This window comes from Crocodylus porosus, unplaced genomic scaffold (genome assembly GCF_001723895.1).
Source record: "Crocodylus porosus isolate Cpor-Errol unplaced genomic scaffold, CroPor_comp1, whole genome shotgun sequence".
NCBI lineage: Eukaryota > Metazoa > Chordata > Crocodylia > Crocodylidae > Crocodylus > Crocodylus porosus.
In genome coordinates, this window is record NW_017728933.1 from 7762363 (window position 1) to 7785937 (window position 23575).

Consider the following 23575-nt stretch of genomic DNA (forward strand, 5'->3'; position numbering starts at 1 on the left):
AAATGGTCTGTCTGCTGAACAACCCACAAGACATGCATTAAATCATTCACAAGGACATAATGCAGCAAACAATGCAATGACATCAGGGTCAATTTTGCCAGTAGGCTGTGGCCTTTTTAAGCTCCAGCTGTTGAATCAACCCGGCTACTACTTTCAGGTGTCTAATTTCTTTCTTGTTTTGGAAGTCTTCTGCAGTGGCAGCTCAGGGATCTGATGTATGTTGATTATTTGGGTGTAAAGGTGCAATATCTCCAGTCACCACTAGTTTAAAGAGACTGTGGTTTCTGTCCACTATCCTTTATCTGTTCCAGTTGTCATTCTGGGAGACTGGAGGGAGTGTTGTGTCCCGAGGACTTGCTAGTGCTCTTGGCTTGCAGAAGTGGAAGGAAAACAAACGAGCACTGATCTCAGTGGCACACGCTCAACCCCTGATGCTAAAACTCACTTTTAAGTGCATTCTTGTATTGCGAGGACTGAAAGATCCCAGGTCAGAATGCTGCAGACTGGGGATTCAAAAGAGATTTCAGAGCTTTGCAAAGATATTGTGAAGGATTTAAAGATAGTTTATCAGCAGGAAGTTGTTGGCAGCTGAAGATATGATAAAAGGGCTTCTGCTCCTGTCTTGTAATGCTATAGACAACTGTTAATCACTCCTCCTAGTCCGCATACAAAGTTTGAAACCTTATGGATCTGTCTAACTGTCTTCTAGCATAGCTCAGAGCTATGATACCTACCCACAATTCAATAAGACAGGACTGATGGGTTTATGTTACATTATGACTGTGAGCTTATGCCAAAAAAAAATTAATTTCACTATCATGGCATAGTTATCTGTCATTTCAACTCTAGTGTACCTGTGATTGCTGTCATCTTGGTCAACAGATTAGTTTAAACAGGGACCATTTACAGGTAAACTCATGAGCATCTCTACAGTTAAACGAGAGGACCAAGGCTTGTAGAGGCAGCTATAATTGACTCATATTCTTTGTTAGTTGGAAAGAAAAGGGACGCTACCAGTGGGAGAAGCAAAGGTGTTTGGGGGTTTTTTTTGGGGGGGGGAGGGGGGGTGCTTGGGTATCTTTATTGGACTAACTCTATAATTGGGAAAGCTATTAGGCTTTTGGGCACAAAGGGCCCTTCTTCCTCCTTTGCACCGGTGAGTTACACGCTCGCCTCTATGAAGCCAAATTGTCAAACTTTCAGCTGTAATTGGAGATGGGTTTGCAAACAGTTCCCTTTCCAAAATTAACTTTTCTGAAGTGCTCAGTACCCAGCAGTTCCTTTTCAGACATTTAATGCCTGATTTTTCAAAACAGCTCAGCATCCAGGGTGGCCATTCTTTTGACGATCTTGGCCTAAGTTGTGGCTGCTGATCTCTGTAAAGTGTGGCCAAGGACTGTTTTGATAGGTTGACGTCCATGCACCAGAAATGTACCATTGCCTACTTCCGAGCACCCAAATTTTCAGTGAGAAGTGATCTATTACTTTCCCAAGGAACGGGGATTTCTGTAAGGATCGTGTAATTTTCAGAACATATTTCAGAACAAAACCTCAGTTAAAGAGCAGTGAGCTAAATCAGACCCTGCTTTGCCTTGGCAAGGACATCAGGTGGATGCTTTTACGATGAAGTGAATTTCTCACAGTCCTTTTTTTTCAGTTTAGGACTTGCAGGTGTTTCCTGTAAGGCATATATATTTCCTATAATATTAGAATGAAGAGAGATGTCATTCATGACAGCTGGCGTATATAGATGGTAGTTTTATGATGATAGGGAAGTATACACTGATTGATTTGTAGAGCTGAGTCAAGTTAAAAGAGCTTCTGAGAAGATCATCTCCAACTTGCCAACATACCATTTAATCACTGGCTGAGATTCATTATCTGGGCAGGAAGGAGGAGGCCTTGAGTGCTGGGGAGGAGTCGCATAGTTAATGGACACAACCCATCTACATTTGGCATCAGGCTGCCTGGATAAATGGGAGAGATTTAAAAGGGCACAGGTTCATTTATCCCTCTCTATATATCAATTACCGTGGACACTGCAGTCTAGAGAGGCAGTTTAGTGTCTTACTACACAGAGACAAAGAGAAACCCAATTACACTGAAGGGTGGACTATTTTCCGGTGGTTAAAGGGAATTCTTTCTCGTGCAAAATGAAGTCAGTCTGCAGAACTTGCAGCCACTGGATACAATGGAGACCAACACCCACAGGATTCTGTGAAGGAGTGGGAATTGAAAGGGCTAGCAAGGGTGTCTAAAATCACAGGAACCTTTGATTAACAAATTTTGGTAGGGACATAGAATGTTGATGTTTAAGCCAGTCTGTAGGAGACAGCTGCCATGGCAGTCAGATTTCATGCATTATCTGTCCCAGTCTGGCAAGTCCTGTGTTCCCTAACCTTGGACTAGTGATGGGAGGACAGGGTAAGAGGGACTGCTGTTTTGCAAGGAAGCCAGCTCCCTGATTTCTGATTAAAAGTAAGCCCAGCACGTGGTTTGATGTCTGGGGTGCATCACAGAGAAGGCTAAAGACCTACTCAGGGAACACTAGTCATTACAGCTTTGCTTAGTAGCTTTAATAGACCCATTGCAGCTCTGATAGTCTGTGTTGGTCTTGTGATAGGTGAGTATTTATAAAACCTGGAAACTTGCTCATTTAAAAGAACAAGGCAACCTGTTCTAGGGTGGACAGCTTTAGGCTTTGTTAATAATTCTCTTCAGGCATGGAGAGCTAGCATCCGTCATATGGTCAGGTTTCTGGTCTGTGTCTGGATGAGTTTAACCCTGAGAAGTAAGAGAACAGATTCAGAATCTGTTTTTGTGAATATTCTCCAACACAGACTGAATCCAAGGCCTATAGATTCAATGGTTGGGGGGGGGGGGTTAGTTGTTTTTAGGTTAAACCAGGCTTACTCTGTTGAAGAACATCCCTACTGAGGAGCCCATTGGTTAAAGTAGTCATGGGAAGTCAGCGCCAAATAAACACCATCCAAGTGAAACACCCTAAGAAATTGAAAAAATAATTTGCAGAATACTTTTTTCTTGTACTTCTCTGGTTCTGTGCAGTATTAACAGCCCCATTTATGTTCTCTGTATTACCACATCCTCACTGCAGCCACCTGGTAGCAGGGACAAAGTAAGACTATGGTATGGCTCAGCCTGAACTACAAAGTTTTGCTAGCAGAATTCAAGTCTGGGCAAAACTGTGAGTGCATCTAACTTCAAAGCTCCTTGGTGATGAACAACCCAGCCAACAGAAGGCCCTTGTAAACTGGTAACAGCTGTGGTCCTTTCCACAGGCTTCACTTTGTGCTCTGTATGCCTAGCTGCTGCAGTGGAGCCACACAGAGCCTCCAGAAGTGTATGCACATGTACGTGCTCTGGCTTCTGGCCATTGGGAGCTGCTGTCTCCTGCTTGGAGGCAGGTAAGTATAGATGCATCCCATACCACATGCCAGGTACTCTGTCTGATCTTGTGTGCCACTGTGGGACATGACAGCTGTGACTCAAAGAGGGTTTCCTGCAAACCAGTCCAAAGATTATTTCAAGCTGCATGTATTGTTGCTGCCATTACTGTGCAGACATGACCTAGCCAATTGATTGCTCTGTCTCTTTAGCGCATCAGATGTCATGGGGGACAAGAATAGTGATGCCATGCTTGATTCAACAGGAATGTTCCATTGGTGCCATGCTGTGTCATTGGAAAAAGCCATCCTGGTAAGTGTAATGTAATTAGCTTTGCTGTATATTACTGTTTGCAGATAGTATAGTAAAAATCTAAGGGCTTTGCCTGTCTTCAGGAACTGGAAACCATTGTGCACTGAGTACTAAGGAAACATTCACACCTGCACTGTGTGCTTGTCATGCTTGTTCCCTTAAGGCCATATAGATGTACCTCTAGTTTCAAAGCAATCCCAGAACTGGGGACATATACAGGTTGCACCACCTTCACCGCTATTTGTATGACCACAGCATCAGAAGACCCCAGCCAAGACCCATCAGGCTAGGTACTGGACCTAGGTGGGGTAAGAGATGGTCCCTACATTGAAAAGGTTGTAATCAAGATAGAGAAGTCAGGCACAGAGAGTATCCTTTCACCTGTTTTCAGATGGTGATGCGATGCTCAGAAAGATTAAATGACTTGTCCATGGTTAACAAGGGCAGCTGTGGCAACTGATTGTTGGCCTCACCACCATCTTACCCTCTTGAGATCTTAGTGGCACTCTGGGAGCACACGGAGAAGGAGCTGCCCATACCATATCTCTAAGAGGCATCGAGCAAGACTATCTCTGTAGTAAACCCTGTCCTATGCACTCAGAATGATCAGGACACCTATCACACTTGAGAAGGTGGCAGATAGGAAAATAAAGACCGATTTTTTTTTTTTTTTTTTTTCATGTATTTTGTTTTTAAAACACATTGGCCACAGAGTTTAAGGTTCCCTGCACTCAGATTTTATCAGGTTGGGGAATGCTTAGAAGTTTTGTACTTTATTTAAGTCGTAATAAATAAATTATTTATGTAGAAGGGTTTATTCAGTTATCAGTTTTAAAGGGACAAAATCCTACCCAGACTGTCAGGCTGTACTCTGAGCTGTCATACAGCTGAGAGGAGGCAGCCAAATCTTGCACTGAGGTGATCAAAGATCTCATCAAAAGTACAGAAGGTTTCATGCTGTTCTACCAGCTGGGAGACATGCAGCAGGTTGGGTTTCATGCGGCTTGAAATGCAGCATCTTCCTTCTGAACAAGCAAGAGGACAGTATCTCCCAGCAACCTCCAAATAGCTTCCTCATTAGAAATGGGCAAATATCCTGAGAAGCTGGAAGCTCAGCTCAGGGAAGCATTTTGGAAGCATGTAAGGGCTTGCCTGCACAAGGGAATAGGTTGGAATGCCAGTTGTGCACTAACTCCCTATTTACCTACTCAGCATCTGTATTGAGGCCTTTTGCATAATCCATCCTAATCCACTTTGGAAGCAGATTAAGCCAAACTGTACAAAGCATGAAGATAGAGTAACAGTGGTGTCCTCACCAAGCATTTGGGTACAGTCATTTCTGCACTTGAAATTTGTATCCCAGTTTATTTTACAACAACAACCTGTGCTGGTAATGTCTTAAATGTCTTAAGAGGCTAAATTGCATATTCCAAAGTGATTTAGAACCCCAAATCCTGGAATTAAAAGTGTAGGACCAGAATTCTTAATGGATTTAGATGTATGTAGACCAGTACTGAGATTTTTACATGGGTATTTGGTGTTGGTTTGTGCCTTTATTTCTGACGCAGAGCTGGGTTTGAAACTAGAGCTTTGATTTCTAAATGAAGTGCTTCTAAAAATGTTGTCCCTAATTTAATACCTCTTGTTAGCTTTGCGGGGGAGGGGAGAAGATTATATTCATTATTGGAGGTGTGAATCTGTTGCAGAAGTGTGTCATCTCTGGGCTTCTCTAACTGGACTTCTTCTTTCTGGAAAATGAGGGAAGTCTCTGGAGCCTGAATTGCTGTATGGTCCATCCCTACCACCTGCTGAACTATAAGAGCTGCCATTTTCTGGGTCAGACCATAGGTACATCTTGCCTAATATCCTATGCCAAACAGTAGCAAAGAGTGGATGCTGAAAGGGAGAGTGAACCAGGTATGACCAGGGCTTTTTCTACTGTTCCTCTCCCACTTCCAGCCTCCAGCATTTAAGGTCTAGGAAATTCAGATTCTGGCTGTACCTCTAATTCCCATGCTCAATAGCTTATGAGGTACCTTTCCTCCAAGAATTTGTCTAATTCCTTTATGAATCTGATTAAAACTTTAGCTTCTACAACATCTTGTGGCAATGAATTATTAAGTGGATCACCCCAAACTGGAATCTCCGTAACTTTTTCCACAGTGAAGATGGATGCCTTTAGTTTCTTGGCAATGGCCCTGTCATCCTTTAGTGCCCCTTTTACACCCTGATCATCCAAAAGCTCAACCGACTCTTTGACGGGTCTTCAGCTTCTAATGTATTTAAAGAATTGTTTATTTTTTACCTTTTATGTCTCTAGCAAGTTTCTCCTTTAAATTTATTCTTAGTTTAGGATTTTACACTTGATTTGCCAGAGTTTCTGCTCTTTATTTTCCTGATAAAGATTTATTTTTTATTTTTTGAAAGAAGCCTTGTTCTGTTTATTGCTTCTGCAACTGTACCAGTAAACCATGTTGGCTGTCTTTCCATCCACTTTCTATTTTTTTGGTTTTGATTTGCGGTGTGCATTTGTTCTCTGCCTCCAGTACGGTGTCCTTAAGCAATTCCCATGCTGCTTGCCATGTCTTTACCTTCTTAGGGTGCCCATTTAACTTCTGTCTAACTAGCTTCCTCATTTTGATGTGGTCTCCCTTATTAAATTTAAAGGCTGTCGTGTTAAATTTTCTTCTTATCTTGTCTCCTACATGCATGTCAAACCCCAACTGCATTGTGTTCACTATTGCGGAGCCGTTCAGTAAGGTTTACCCTTTGCACCACATTATGTGTGCTACTTAGGACTAGGTCAAGCATGCCCTTTCCTTTTGTAGGTCTAGGACTAATTGCTCCAGAAAGCAGTCTTTTATAACACCAAGAAATTTGGTCTCTGCATCCTGGCTTGACATTAGATTGACCCATTCTAGTTGCATATAATTGAAGTTGCCCATTATTTCTGTGTGTTCTTGCTTTCATAGCCTCTCTCAACTCCATTAGCATTGCTAGCTCACTGCTACCATCCTGGTCTGGGGGTCAATAATATGTCTCTAGACATACTTTTTCTCTTTTCAAACGTGGAATTTCTACCCAGAGAGATGCTATGGTACCTGTCTCATCCATTGAAAATTCTGCTGTATTTGATATGATCCACAGGGTTTTGCTCTTCTACCTGACATGCATATATATAATCTGTGTCCTGCTGCATTCAGATTCAAAAACAGCTTCTAGACTTTGGGTGAAATTCATCTCTATGCAGAGGGTGAGCAGAAGATCTATGCTGTACTGTTGTAAGGGCTCAAGCCAAAGTTAAGAAGTATCTAGGTCCTTTCTTGGTGCTCTATACAGAGGTAGACTGCCATTGTAAGAATAGCTTCCTTCCTGGTATTCCAGCTTCCTGTCTTGGTCAAGGAGGTAGTGTTACAAAAAGAAAGAAAAAATGAAAAATGCCAAATGTTCCAGGTCTTAGCTCTATTTTGGGACTAAGATTCAAGTCAACATTTAGTTTCTCCAAAATGGTTCGCCTTTTCCCTGCTGCTCACTTATTATTAGCAATCTAGCAATTCCATGTTGCCATCTGCAGGTTCTAAAAGTAATCGTTTTTCCAATTGTTCCAATAAAAACACTATAAAATAGATTGTGTTTTTAATTGTTTAGTTCCATCCAGCAGACTATTTGCTGGACTTAAGGCCTGTTACATTAAATACAGCTAAAGGTTTCATTATTCAATTTAAACTAATCTAATTAGTTAGAGAGGATCATTTAATTTCGTTATGATTCTAATCTCTCATCAGGATAGTTTCCCTGACAGGCTTTTGTTTCTCTTGGAAGAAAACCCGTTGGGGAAAGAATATTGCAAGGACTTACTAATTTGACAGTTCTTGATTGGCTAATGTGTACACGCACCTTGTACTTTTCACTGATTGGCTAATGTGAACCAAAGCCACATACCGGTCCTGTAACTCTCCTTAAGTAACATTTTCTTGCAAAGCATCTTGCCATGCAGGTGGGATGAAGCAGGTAATTGTCCTGCATGTCACAAGGAAACATGACATCAGACGCTCAGAAATGCAAAATCAGCATCTGCTTTGGGTCAGAAAAGAAGAAAAATTCAATAGCTTGATTGCTGTGGGGCAGAATGCCACCTCTGTCTCTCCCCAAAAACTCTACTCTGTGACAATTTGGTTAACATGGTCCCTGCTGAGGGCAGACATCCCATCCCTTTAAGTAACCTGAGTTGGATATGTTCCTGAGGGAGGAGGGAAACCTGCTCCCTCTGCCTACATGACTGGCATCACATAGCTGAGTGAGGGGCTTACACTCCCTGTTGTTCTAAGCAATGCCAACCTGACTGGAAAGGGGCTAGAGACCCTGCCAGTCTACCCAGTAACCAGTGCTGCCTTTCAAATAGGTTGGCTGGCAGCCAACAGGTGCTGGTTTCCATTGGACCAGGTAAATGAAGTCATAAGGTCTATAGAAGTTAAGGACTGCCCAGGAAGAGGGGCAGTAGCCATGATAAAAGAACTCAGAGAGAGAAACTGGACCATCTGAAACTTGCTCTCTTGAAACTCATAATCAATGAAGCGCCTACCTCCAGAGGGAACCTCCACCTGCCTCTGGATGATACTTGTGGGTAAGGTACCTGAGATCTAACTAGATCTATAGCTTGCAGTAACTCAGATGTGTGATCAAAGCCTACCCAGCCACACTGTTTGCTCCATGGGATTTCTTTGATATTGCTCTACCCTGTACCCTATTCCAAATTTACTTCTTGTAAGCAATACAGTTCTTCCTTGTACTTAGCATGAGAGACTCGTTGGGAGTGGATCTAGATAATGCCTTGGGGTCCCCTTGGTTTGGCTGACTAAGGGAGACCACTGTTTGTGCCTCAGGCTGAGAGAAGCACCCCATGTTCTTGAAGTGGCTCGAGTACCCTCAAGGGCTACTAGGCCTGTGTTTCCCAGGGGTCTCAGAGCTGGGATCATTCCAGACGCTGGGTGGTGGCGGCGTTACCCCCAGGCTAGCAGATGTGCTTCAGGAAGGGGGTCAGCTAGACGTGAGGCACCCCCAGGGGGAGGCACCCGGAGCCTGGAAGGTGATCGGGCGCAGTGAGGTGGGTGGCTCAGCGCAGGAGACCCCCCCTACTGGCCTGCCACATGCTCTGCCTTTCCCCTGCTCCTTGCAATTTAAATTAGACAGCATACTTCTTGGGTCAATGACTAACTTTGTTTCCTTGTGCATTTGTGCCTTGCCCAGCTCGGTAGGCCCCAGTGCTGAAAACAAGAAAAAGTATACTATTGAACCAATGCAAATAGCACATTAATTAGCATGCGAGTGCCTTATTGGCCTCTTCTGGAGAAATCAGAGGTGTTCAGCTGGGTTATGCCCTATGTTGCCAACACTTCACTGTGCTTTAGAACAAGATGATCACAGGTTTAAATCCACCATCTCTCTCTCTTTAAAATCCAGAGGTTCAGTCTAGGCCCCAAAGAGGAACAGATTCAGCTCGGCACGTGGGAAATGCTCACTTGTTGAAAGCAATCACTTCCTGTTTGCTGAACGGAAGTTGCAAGCTTCATAACATTTGCTGCATATACACAGAGTTGAACTTGCATTTTACATATGTGGTGAGGGCAACATGCGATAGAGGAAAGGGTTTGTGACCACAACACTAATGTGAACTGTCAGTCCTTAAAAAATGTGTCCTTGTCTTTCTTATGTCCATGCACATCTCCTCAACCTTGTTACAAGGGCTCACCTTACAGACTCATATACACAACACTCGCTGGTGGTTGCTTTGTACGTGTCAGATGATTGAAGAGTTTGGAAAATGCTTCTGGGAGTTGAAACACTACTCTGCCAGGTAGTGCTTGAGACCGTGGCAATTAAATGGAATGAGTTTGGATTCCAATGGCTTCAGTTAATAGACAGTCTAATTCTAGCCCACGGATGTTACACATTAGGGAAATGTTCCACTTCTCCCTAACGTTAAAAAAAAACCAAAAAACACCCAACCTGTTCTGCTTTAATTTAGAATCCAAAGAAGGAAGCCACCTCAGACCTGCATGATCACATTGTGGTATGTGTCTTTGGGGATGCCAACACAACACTCATTGGTTTGCGGGACTTTGTGATGCCTTTACGAGCTAGCAACTTCACTTATGAGGAGCTGAGAGACATCGTCTTTGTCGGGTCTCTGGAGTACCTGAAAAGAGAATGGGGATTTATCCAGAATTTCCCAAAGCTGTGGTTGTTCCAGGTAGGAATTTTTCTCTTCAATCATTTCCCTCTTTCACTCCTTTTACACACGCTGTTTTTAAACTTGAATGCGTTTAACATTGAACAGCCCTGGGGAACGTCAATATGTGGATGGGCATTTGTTTCCTTCAGGGGAGATGCCTTCTGCAACTGCTGTATTCTGAGCAGGGATGGTTGAATCCATTCATCCAGCAGAGACTGAATTGGTTCTTTGCTTTGATCTTGATTCTGACCCCCCAAATTAATTTCTTCAAAGTTTGGTTTCATTCAGAGGTACATCTGCATGCTTTGGTTTCCCACAGTTGTGTCAAGAGACTGCTCTCTCACCATAAATTTTGCAAGAGAAGTTCAAAGCTGGGTTTGGTTTTTTTTTCCTCTTCTCTGCTTCTCAACTTTAAATTGATTAAAGGAACTTTGGAGATGTTTCCAAAATGTTTGTTCCTCTGAAGCCAACCTTGAGAGCCCTGTGTCATTCAGTCTGCTTGGACTCTCCTACCCCTAGTAAACTAACCTATACTGTTTTCCAGGGTAGTGCTCTTTCCTGTGCTGACCTGAAGGCTGTTAACATAAGACACTGCGCCATGTGTGCTATCCTGTCCTATAGCTCCAAGTCATCCACTAGTCCAATCCTGGTAGACACAGAAAGCATCCTGGCCACACTTAACATCCGAGCCATGCAGTTTAAGTGCAGCACAGTCTCTGAAGGTAAAAGCGTCTTAGTTATGTAGATGAGTCTCTTGGTGTGGTAAAGCATGGGAAATTAAAATGACCTCAGTTCCTCTCTGTAGCAGCAGCATTGGGAGAGGAAAAATTTAATTTATTTCTGGCTAAAACCTTGTAGAGAACAAACCAGAAATAGCCTTAGGTTTTGAATGAATGGCTAAAATATTCCCCTGCCCTATCCATGATGCTTGTAGTTCAGGCTGGCATTCATCTAACCGATGAGATAGGACACGGTGGATCTAGGAGTCCTAAAGTGACTGGAGTACACTAAAGAGACACACAGCTGAGGCCATTTGCAAAATATCATGCAGACTAGGCGGTGCCCTCCCTCCCTCTAACTTGCTTTCTCTTCCCACCCTTTTCTGACCTCTGGACATTGCCCCGTCATTCATCACTATTCTGATCCTTGCTCTGTCCCTCCCAAAAGTAAATATACCACTAGCTCCTATAAATGCTGTGCAACACTTGGGGCTTCTGCCGCTGTGGGATGGGGGCAGTGGGGGCTTTCGTTATTACTGCCGAAGAAGCTTCACTAATGTCACTTTTATGAGCTAAAGGGTAGCATTCAATGGAAGCTGTATTGCACACTCTCTAACCTTCAACACAAAAAATAATTTTTTATGTTTGCCCATAGGGGTTGGGAGGGTGGGCACTGCTGCTTCCAGATATGTAGAGGTTGTAGCACAGAATTGCCACGGAAGCAAAACAACTCTAGTCCAGCAGAATATTTATTGCATCTCTTGCTCCCTTAATTTGGCAAAGGAGCCAAGATTTGTCCTCCTCTCGGGAATGGAAAAGTATTAATTAACTGAGCATGGGCTGAAAAATAGATGGCTCTCCTAAGTGTTTTCCCCATACTTTATTATCATTCACAAGGCCTTTAAAACAATGGCTATTCCAAAGAAAAGATTAGAGTAAGGCAGAGACAAGATTTTTAAAAATAATATGACAAAATAATATCAATATCAGATTACAGAAGAGGAAAGAAGTGAATAGTCAGGAATATTGAAGGAAGGGGTTCATGAAATGGAAATAGTAGAATGCTCTCATTGATTTATCTATTATACATGTATATAAAGATATATAGATGTAGATCTACATGTTGATCTTGGGTCAGTGGAGATGGATATAGATAATGTATGTGTATATTATCTCTATATTTTAATCTGTAATGACAAATATAGATGCTGTACATAGATTTTTATACATCTGTATGGAGACAGATGGACTCAAACACAGATCTGCAAGAGAAGGGTTATTCTTTCCTATCCATCAGTACTTTGATCACCTTCACGTTTTTGCAGGTGTTACTCAGATTTGTGATACGGGCAGCATCAGCAGAGGAAATGGAAAAGGACGTGACCAGTCTTCTTCCATCCTACTCCAACAGGGCAGACTCAAGATGGTCTGACCTGTTATCTCTAGTTCCTTTCATGAGATCAATCTCAGAACCCTTTAGAAATATTAATGGGTTCTCCCTGGCATGTGGATTTTATCAGCATCTTGCAGCTGGGTAAACTGAGGCACAACTTTATCTTGAACTAGAAGCAGAATAGATATATGGGTACGGTACTGTGTCAAGGCTTTTTAGCTCTGCTTCCCAGGAGCTAATTAGCCCAAAGAGCCATGCCAGTGTATCTATACTTGTTCCAGGGCCTTATCTCTGCATGGCACTGCGCTCTTCTGTGTGGACATACTAGGCTATTCAGAGTTAGCACAGGCTCCAGCGTTGCATCTTGTAGACGTACCTAGAGAGGTCAAGTGACTTGCCAGTGGTTGGACAGCATGTCAAGGGCAGAACTAGGAATGGACCGGATTTTCTTTTTCCTGGTTTTGGTCTGTCCTTTCTTAAACGCACATTTTTTTTCCACGAATTTCCTTGAGAGATGGACAAGTGATGAGATAACGAGCCAGAAATGGCGCATGTGGCAACACACACGTCACCCAAGAAACTGACCAAGAGGAACAGGGTAAAATTTTATTCGCAGGTGGTGGAAATGCTCAGTTAAGGTTCTGTCCCAGGATGAGAGCAGCAAGCCCACCGTGAAGAACATCAAGAAGAAATGTATCATTGTTCCACCCTCCAGTATTAAAAAGAAGCAGTGCAGTGTAGTTACTAGAGCAGAGAAGTGAAGGACAGAGGTCTCAATTCTGTTTCTGCTCTGAAAGAAGCTTGTCTACTGGTTAAAGTAGGGCTGATTAGAAGCCATGACTCATTGGATTTATTTCAGGCTTAAGGGAGGGGGGAAGAAAAGGGTGGTCCAGCAGTTAAGAGCCAGGCCTGGAGAATCAGGGTTTGATCCCTGCATCTGGGGAAGAGGCAGAGGGATTGAGCTGGGGGGTCATAGAATGGCCATGGTTACTGCCCAAAGGCACAAAGAGGCTTAGACCTAATTCTGTCTCCCAGTGTATAACTTCGTAATAACCATTATCTCTCAGGCTGATTATGAAGCCAAATCGGTTAAAGACTGCCTTCTGCTTCCAGATCTTTCAGTGATAGGTACTATGGAAATGTAAGCTATTCTCATTGTTATTGCCTTTTACTTTGATTGGTTATTCCTAGAAGTGATTTAAATAAGAGGAGAGAGATTCCATCACCATGTACCCGAACGGCATTGACTTTCTGCCTGACTGTTGTACTCCCAAACCAAAACCCAATTTGTATCTATTTTACATATCTCACTCTTAGATATTTACAAGACACCTATTGTCTAACTCTATTTTTACTGAGTTCTGGATCCGTAAAGTGACTACAATCCCAATATAATAAATCTTTGGCTACTCAATTAAGGCCATGCCTCAGATTTACAGTGTTTTCTGGAGACAGAAATGCAGTATTCACTTACAGGATATTATCATCAATAAATGAAGATGCATTTACAAAATAAGGATAAGACACTAGCTTCTTTTTCTCCCCAAGCCAGCCATTAAATCTGTTAGTGATTCACCCTCTGTGTAAAAATTAGCCATCTTTCCTTTCTAGGATCATTAGATGTATTGTTAAAATACCAAGCCAATTTTCTTCCTTGCTGCTGTAACTATTTAGATGCATAGGGCCAAGATTTCATGTAGCAGGTGGTCCCTATGGATTGAGTTGTAAGATGAAGGCCATATTTACTCACTTGTGGAAACTATCCTCTGAAGCTCTCAAGGGATGTTACAGCCAGGTGCCCCTGGGAGGTAGGCAATGACTATTATGCTCTTTTGCAGATAGTGTTAGGGAATGGAGAAGTGACATGGTTAGCCCCCAGGTTATGGATGAAGGTGATAAAAGGGGAACTAGGCTCCATGCTGCTTTGACTACTAGAGCCCTCTTGATTATTTTACAGAAGTCCATCTAAAAAAAAGGCATGGTTCATAAAAGGCTTCTGTGGCTAAAGGCAGGCAACACTGTTGAAAGGTGTTGGTAACTTTTTCTTCTTTTGATTTTTTTTCTTTTTTTCCTGTAACCATATGGAAAGAAACCAAAATGGCCAGCTGTCCTCAGTGAGAAACTCCTTTTCCTAGGAATACCTTAGTGCTGTCTACAGGACTACCTAAGGACCAGATTTTCAAAGGTTTCTAGGCACCTAAAGACTGAACACCTAATGGTATTTTCACAACATGCAGAGCAAGTTAGATGCCTAATCCTCATTCATTTCAATGGGAGTTTGGTAGCCAAGTTGCTTAGGAATGTTTACAAACCCATTAGGCATCCATTTGCCTACTTAACTTTTGAAAATCTGACATTAAGTACAGGTTTTGATTCATTGGTCTTTCTCTACTGGCACTCTCCCAGTGGGAGCATGAACTACAGCACTGGAAGGGTTCAAGTCTCTTCCTGCACTAAAGTTCTGTTATGCGCCGCCCTGCTAATGTTGTCTCAGGTGATTCCAGCGGATGGGACTACTTCCAGGTGAAAAGTGATACCTGCCAGCAGCTAAAGAGACCTGCTGAAGTGAACAGCGGGTCCAGATACAAAAGGGAAAGGGATCATTTGTCTATCCCCTTAGGGCATGATCCGATATGAAGCAAGTAGAAGCAATATAATAGACATGAGACCTATGCAAGACCAAGGCTTTCTCTTACTTTATGGGAGAAAGAGCCCAGGGAGAAACCCAGGTGGGGGAAGACTGCAAGGGAGAAACTGCAGGAGAGCTGGCCCCGGGAAATAGGGCGCTGACAATAGGACAATGCCCACGTGAGCAGTAGGAAGCCTATGGCAGTGCCAGCTGCTCTGCAGTAGGACTGTAGGCTGGAGTCCTGCGGGGGAGAAAAGGCACTGCTACAGGTAGGCTGCTACAGAGACCAGTTGGTAAGCCTAATTACAGGGCACCGCTGGTCAGCCCTGTGGAGTTACCCTACTGGAAAGGGGCAGGGCTTGGGGAGATCAGGGCCATGGCCAGGGCAGTCGGTCTGGTTTCAGAGGTTAAAGAGGGATGCCTGTTGCTGAGAGAGGGACTGTGAGCGTGCTGTTCTTGAAGACAGCAAGTGAAGGGGCTGAGGTCTAGCGGCAGACTAAGGCTCATGGCTGGGTAGGAGTTTTGGTGTATAGCCAGGAGGCTAGAGGTTTAGTTATAGCCAGAGCGCTTAAGGTTTTGCTTTTTGTTTTAACTTGGTTTTAGTTTGGTTTGGGTTTGGAACTATTGGGGGAAGGCAGAGGTCCTGATAGTGCCTGGGGCATGGGAGTGTCTTGAGCCGTGCTAGGGGATCAAGGCACAGAACAGGCTTAGCCCAGAGGACTGAAGCTAGGAGAAAGTGGCTGAAGCCTAGCCAGGGTGAAAGCCAGATCAGTCCAAGAGGTTCAGCTTGAGAAGGATGGGACTGGGGCCAGAGGCTCACAGCCTAGAGAGGTGAGAACCAGGGCCAGGGCCCTAGTGTCCCAGGAAGGACCAGGGGGCCAGTCCAAGAAGGGTGAAACCGGGGCTGGGAGCTCAGCACCCAGAGATACTAATGACTGTCAGGGCTGATAGCTGGATCCAAATCTCTGAGCCCAGACCTGGAAGCTTGCAGCCAGAGGAAAGGGGTGGAGGCTGAGAAGACCGAGGCAGGAATTTATCATACAGTAACTCTGCGCGGCATGGCCGTGGGTGCTGGGGAGGACAGAGCCCATGTAATAGCCAGTAAGGTTGCAGGTGCCCCCCGGGGCACAGAGCCAAGTCAAAAGGACCCACTTAGCCTGAGGGGCAGAACTGAGAAGAATGGGGGCTCACTCCAGGACCCTTAGACAGCCCCCCTTTCAATCAAACACATGCATCAAGGCATATGGCAGATGAGTGAGAAGGGGAAGGCACTGTAGAGCTGGAGCAAGGCAAGTGTTGCGTGGTCCCCAAGGGGTGTCACGGCTGGTCCTACAACCCCCACCTGGCTAGACCTTGATAGGTACACTCTGCTTCCTATGTGTTTGCCTAGCCTAGGGAAAATTGTATTAACATAGCTATATCTTTGCTTGTGTAGCTACACACCCCAAATATCTCCCATCATCTGTTTCTCTTTTCTGGAAGGCTTAGAAGCCGTGGAGGTATTATAGGAAGCCATTGGCGTATTTACTGGGGCAGGGAGCCAGAGCACCTACTGTTGTCCTGTAAGAGCTTTTACTTTTTCTGTCCTGATAGAAATCACTTCGTAATGCTGAAACCTGGTATGGCATCTTATTGGAGAAAATTGCACCAACAAAAGTCTCTTGTCTTACACTGAAGCAGTCCATTAACAGTCCGGGCTTGTACTAGTGCAGCTACACAAGTCGAACCCTTTCTTCCTTCCTCCTAGTACAGAAAGTGCTTAGCTGCTTATAGGGTCCAGGAAGAGGCCTGCAGACAATACCAATGATAACAAAAACTGAATCAACTCTATGAGATGCTATAAGCAGCCCAAATTATTCTACTTGTAAAAATTAGGATTGCAGCCTTCCTCAAATGCAAGACCTTTTAGAGGTTCCTATCCAGGGACCTATAACTGAGAGAGATTTTTTCCCTAGCATGATGCAGGTCCATTTTAGGGAGCAAGAGTAGGAAAAGATTGATTGGCAGGAACAGTTGAGCTGGGACAATAGGGGAGAGTATAGATTTTGAAAGGCTTCCTGCAGCTTAACATCCTGAAAGCTGCTTGTGCATAAGGGGAACATTTAAAAATACCTCCTTATCAAGGTTGTTAAGACATAAGTGTGATTGAAAAGGAAAAGATACTTCAAGCTCGTTCAATTTTGTGCAGCATTTGCCAGTCCAGATGGGCCAGTCAGTGACCCGACTTGATGTTCAGCCACTCTGTGGATCCCTTGTCCTACTACGAAACTTTTGAAGCTGTAGAGAAAGCTAGTCTTTTCATTTTCATAGCATTGGGAAAGCATATGCATTTATCTTTATTTTGATGTGACCTAGGTTTCCCCAAATGGCCCAGAAACTCTGCTGAATGTTGCAGCAACCATGGTCTGAATTTGGAAGTTGTAACGAATGCTGAATCAGTCACGTTTCTTGTAGTTTTGGATTTCATTATGAGCATTTCCTATAGTTTCCATCCAAACCTACCAGACTCCTTCCACACATTACCTGTCCCAAGGGGTACTGAATTAGAAAGCTTTGAGAGAAACAGACCCACATAGAGGTAAACATTACTTACACCCACAAGAATGAGCATTAACTAGGGTCAGCATCAATGCCAAGGACTTCTAGTCTTTCCCATGGAAAATTTTAGGTTTTCCAGTAATGCTGTAATTATCACCCTGTCATGTCACAGAGCAAACAGGTTGGCAAACCTAGGTACTGAACTAAATAATCTGTGGCATAATCTAAACATATAACGGTAATTAAGTCTGACAACTTAATATGCTACTGAAATTCAAATGTACAGTAGTAATCTACAATTAAGTAATCTTTTGTAATAGCACCCTGCCAGTGTGTAAGATTTCAGGTACAGTGCTGTGTACTGTGTTGTAGCAAAAATATTGACATAAGGAAAATGTATCCAGGCAATGATCTGACAGACATTCAAATCAGCCACTACAGTACCGGGAAAGGCAGAATAAAGACAATAATTCATTTTCAGGCATTCTGTCAATCTCCTCGGCAGATGTTCTGAGATGCCAGAATATGCCTGGGAAGAGCTTTCTGAGCTGTTGTTTGTATGCCCCACATTTCAAGTGTTTTTTTTTAGCAATCCCATTGCCCCAACCCTAGGAACAGAAGAGTTGTCACAGTGGATCACAACAGTGGCCCATCTGAGGATCTGCATAGAGAAAGGACTCATTGCATTTTACCAGTGAATCCCTCTTTCATTGTCATCCTTCATTGTTCAGTCGCTTGGCACAGGATCCATTATGGATGTGATCCATTTCCCACCGTCCTCTTTCTGACTCTGAAGAGGACCTTCCAACAAGTAAAGAGCTTTTGCTATCGTGGATTCTGCAGCCTTTACCCTGCATAATATCTTGGGTGATGAGCAGTCCCTTTAGTAGTCAGTTCTTCAGATACTACTGTGATGAGCAGCAAGGTATTTATATAGATGAATGAGGCAGCAGAACAGAATCAGCATCTATCCAAACCAGGGAAGAGAAATACAAAAAATAGAGCCATGACTGACAACTGTCCTGGGAAAAAAAAAAGGGGGGGGGGGGCCCTGACCCTCCTGCCACTTATACTTGCATAAATCTTAGACACATAGGACTGGAAGGGACTTTGTGGGTCAAGTCCCATTCCCAGGCATGCTTTTCCCCAAGAAGTTACCCCAAATCACCCCTTCAAACCCTCATACATAACCCCCAGGCATTAAACCTTTAGGAACCTCCTGGAGCTTGCCACAGTGGGGACAAGGACACTGGAGCCATTTCCTTAAATCACCCAGTCTGTGTATTGCAAAAGGATCATGTTCTCTGGGTAGCTTTAGTGGGTCTCTCTTAAACCACTAGCTTCCAGGCAGGTGTGTGGAGCTCCAAAACACAGGACCATTGCTTTTCCCTTCACTTTTGCTGTGCATGTCCCATCCATTTATTTACAGTCTCCTTGAAGGGAAAAGAAAAAACCCTCCAAGTGCAAATTGGCTTATTGGGGGCTTTGTGCCTAACAACACTATTACCAGCACCGCTGCTCCACAGAGGGTAATTATATTTTAGTTATGATGTCAATAAGCGGCTCCCAGGAGAGCTTTTCTTTTTTAATCCTTTGAAGCTCTGAGTGAATAAAATGCACCTTGGAAAAGCAAACGAAAGCAAGAAACTTTCCCCATATAGGGAATGCTTTGGGATTTATTTATTTATTTTTTGCATGACAGTGACTTTATTTTAGGCCCAGGTAAGTGCTTTACTGCACTTGTCAGTCTCTGAACCATTCCTCCCAACCCCTCTTTTTACCTCCCTCTCTTCTCTCCCCATGTTGTTATTGACTGTTTCTGCAGAGGCAGTTGGCAGAGTGAGAACATTGGAGAATCAATCAGCACTATATTATAAAAGGATCCCCATCATCACAGAGCTGAGTAAGTTATTCTTTGGGAACAAATTTCGCAGAAGCAATATGCGGGCTGCATTATTTATATACCTCGGGCCCTCTTTAGAATTCACAGGCAGAAAGTGACAAGCGTTGTATGTCCAAGGGAGACTAAAAGGTTTGGCTTAGATGTTAATTCAGTGGCTTTGAGGGAGCTGGGATGGTTTATCAGGAGAATAAAAATAACAAAGTAGTACCTGGTCCCAGTGTGCTGCAAACCACTAAAGAGTCCATTTAGGAGTGAAAGACCATCCTTATGGCTTTGCTGCTGCAGTGGGACTCGGGAGATTTAACTCCCTGGGGAGTTTGGGCAAGCTATGATTTCCCAAAAAGGTGACTGGTCGCATTTCCTTCCTAGTAATTTGTATTCCAGTAGCACCCAAGGGCTCTTCCAGATATGCAACAAGAGGACAGTCCGTCTTCCAAAGAGCTAGCCATCAGGGCTGTTTTGTGTGCAAGATCATTTGGGACGTTAGTGAGGGGTTCACACACTCTGGTGATGGGGTTCCTATCTCCCCATCACCAGATAGATCGATCAAGAGTGCCAAGTGTTTTACTTTTAGACTAGTGACTTCTACACCAATAGTCATGAGTGGACCTGTGTTCTCATTGCCCCACATTGTTCAGCCACTCTAGACAGCATTCATAACAAATGCAATCCATGGAGCTCTTTCATGCTACTCTTGACTGTTTTTGTTTTTGTCTTCATCCCCTGGTGATTACATACTAAAGCCGTTAATTAGGAACATGTGCACTGATTAACTGATTACTAGTAACATAGCAGTCAGCATCACACTGGCGTGGTATGCCTTAGCTGTTGGTCTCGGGGGACACGGATGTTTAGTTCCATTTAGAGTGCTGACACAAGAAAGTACTCATCAAATTAGCGTAGCACGTTGCTAGGCATTATGACTGGACCCTGAGTCACTCAGACACTATTTGGTTTGACACGATGCTTTAAAATGCCACGTGAACAGAGCAAACCCAGGGACACTTCTTGGAACATAGTCATAGGTGAGCTAGGATTTACAACCTTCCTTCTCATACAGTTGTCCGATGACCTCTGAGGATTGTCCTGCATTGGAGTAGGGACAGCTGAAATGTTTTAAATAAGCGGTGTGTTTTGCTTGCTTTTGAGGTTTGGAAAAGCATTAAAACATTTCTTGTTTCTCTTCCCTCACTGTCCCTCTGTGCTTCCCAGTTCCAGCTGGGGCAGGGAGTAAAATATCAGAAAGTGGCAGGGGAGGGTGTCATGGTATTAATTCTGCCCTGGCAGCTACTGCATATAGACTAACACTTAATGAAGAATCCTGGAAAAAAAAATAACAACAGAATTTCTATTAAGAGATTCTCTCCAGCTGAGCTAATTGAAATGGTATGAGTAGGAGTGAAAAGTGCAACTGTGCCTTCTTCCACAGAAAAATCATCCTCATCAGACCTGCCCCAAGGTCAAGTTACTAGCCAAACATTCCACCCACCTCAATGCTCTTCATCACCATGATATATTATTACCAAACTTCACTTACACTAATTAACTTTTCCTTCCAGTGCTCCTGTGCTGCAGGGATACCTTACTGCCACTGCATCTTAGAAGGGGAAATCTGAAGCACAGAGTGATCATATGACTTGCCAGAATCGCACAGAGTCTAGGGCAGAATCAGAAACTGAATCCAAAACTCCTGGGGTCCAGCCCAGTGCCATAGGCACAGGCCTTCCTTCTTTACAGTCTCAGATGGACAGCCTGTTGGCTGTTCATGCCATCAGGGCCTGGCAGTGCCTTCTCACGTCTTAACTCTCTGCAGATGCTGGGAAGCAGCAGAAAACATGACAACTGTTATGAAATTTCCAGCTTTTTTCCCAGGCTGAAGAGATCCTTGTTAAGTTTAGGCCCACATTATGCTAATTGTGCATCCCTCCTTGGAGCACTTGCTTTGAACCTGTAACCTCACTTCCATCCCCGTTTTCATTTTGGTTGCCCCCTGAAATCAGTTGACATATACCCAGTAGCACCACCCCCCATAACAAGGGGGCTAGCTGTTGCTTGCCCCCAGAAATCAGTTGACATATACCCAATAGCACCACCCCCCATAACAAGGGGGCTAGCTGTTGCTCCACCAGTGTCAGTCCCATGTTAACCTTATACATCAAATAGGCCTGTTGGATTATGCAGACCTGTGAAGCTTCATTTTTAAATTAATTTCTTTTTAGCAGCTCATTACTAACAGGCCTCTGAATCACTTCTCAGGATGGCGCTGCCCCCTCCAAAATACTGTTGTTGTACAAGAGCAGATCCTGTCCCCACTTAAGGCACCTATACACAAGCAGTGAGGCTGCTCTGATGTGCCATGAATGCAGCATGTTGGAGGAGACTTGGCTAATCATCTCATGTATCAGCATCCCTGCTACTATTCTGAAGTGCAGGGATGCTGATGCATATGATGCTCCAGGTGCTTTAATTAGAGCAGCTCTCAGAGGTGCTGTAATTAAAGCGTGCTTCCCTCCCTCCCCACACACACCTGGACCACGTGTATAAACACTCATAGTGCAGACAAAATTCTCTCTAGGCTAAATGGTCATTGTTGGGGAGGACAGGGGTTAAGTGAAGAGAATGGGTTTGAGTGTTAAAATGACACATCGCTGTCACCTGATTTCTCTAAGTACCGATAACTTGGAAATGGTTCCACAGATTAAATTTATGGCATGACAATTCCCAGAGCTTCCAGTCTCTGTGACCATCCCTTTGTTCTGTGCATGTACAACACCCCATCCTGCTCAGGGGTGCTGAAGGCCAATTACAGTGTAAATAATAAACGAGAAGAAAATAACCATAGCTGCTGTGCCAGCCCTTCAACCAAGGGGACACTCTGACTCCTGAATTTTCCAAAATCATGCTCTGATATTCTCTTGTGCTAGGGCTTGTGCTTTTATTTTTCTTGGCTCCCAGCATCTCAGGGATTTTTGATCCAGCTGCTGTGGCCCAGCCTTGCTGAGGCAAGGCTGTACAGTCATGCTAACTTCTTGAGACAAGCACTGGACCAAGGGCATGCTTCCCCATAGTTCTGGTGTGTCCGTTCGGAGGAAAACACCTGCAATTTGTTGACGTGGCTTCAGATTTTAGTTGTATCAAATCTTCAACACAATAATGATGCATGTCCCATCTCTTGGCACACGTTTCCCTGCCCCTGCCACAGCCTCAGACAGGATGGGAATCTGTTCCTACATGTGGCAATAGGATAGAAAAGGAGATGCCCGTAAGGTTTTAAGACCTAGAAGCACAAAACCCATTGAGACTTGCTTTTGATCAGCTAAAGCTTGTTAGCAGTCCTTTGCACAGACCCTGTTTTAACAAAACTTTTATGTTTAATCATATGATTTAGTCCCAGGCCAATTAGAGAAATCCTAACATGCTTGAAGTTGGGTCATGAATAAGTGGTTTGCTGGAGCAGGTCCCTCTATGGCTCATTTCTGATCAGGATTTTATTCATTGTCTTTTCTTTGACTAATTATTTAGTGGTGGGGCAAGGGATGACATTTATTATATGTCTGTATGGTACCTAGCATAATGGGACTCCAAATAGTTTAGCCCCTAAGAGCTTCCTCAATATATCTGTGAATACTAAAGAGTTCCTTGCAGTTCTTCAATTGCCTCTTATGAGAGGAAGTCCCTGAGGATCCCAGTCCCCCATAGAGACAGCAAGGTATCGCTGGAGCTAATCTCCACGATGAAAAGAGCCCTCCAAGGGCTCCAGTCATGTATATCGGAAGCAGCCAAGCCATTTCCTTGGGATTTTCACCAGCAATACGATAGCTCGCCTGAATTGGTGCTACCAGGCTTGGCTGACATCTGCCATAGCTACGCCATAGATACTGGGTGCTCATAATGAATGATATGTCAGTGAAGCACGAAGCTGCATGGGCCCTGAGGGGCCATCTCCTGGTACATTTTGAAGTAATGAGGCATGATAGACAGATACACAGGTTTAGTGGAACAAATACAGACACCAGGCATCCATAAAGGGGCTGTATATTGGTATAGCTACTGGGAGGGAGGCAGCTCTTCCAGCGTATGGAGAATTGTGCCATTGCCTTTAGGCCCCCAAGAGACTACTGAGTGATGGGGAGATGAGGTGGCAGCCAGGAAAGGGAACAACTAAATCCAGCCACCTCACTGCAGGCTGAGCTAAAGGCCATTGCATTTACTGCTGACGAGTCCATCTGGTATTTCCAGTGCATTTCACAGTGTGTGATTTGCTCTGCTGTAGTTGACAGACATATTAGGAATGGATGTGCCTCTGGAATAAGGACTGCTAGAAATTCCTCAGTCCATGGAGAGAAATAGCTAAATAACCTGACGCTGCCTGCCCCTCTTCCCCCAGGGAGAGAGGAAGAATGTGAAGGAAAAAAAACCACCCAAATCTGTTGCCTTATTTCAG

General features: G+C 43.9%; 1 protein-coding gene across 1 annotated transcript in view; it reads left to right on the forward strand.

Moving 5' to 3' along the window:
* Positions 1–23575, forward strand: part of KCNU1 (potassium calcium-activated channel subfamily U member 1) — a 92951-nt gene that overhangs the window by 36131 nt on the left and 33245 nt on the right. Inside the window, 4 exon segments of the mRNA XM_019546150.1 lie at positions 3618–3717; positions 9743–9967; positions 10494–10671; positions 19054–19131. Coding sequence (XP_019401695.1) covers positions 3618–3717; positions 9743–9967; positions 10494–10671; positions 19054–19131 — 581 coding nt within the window.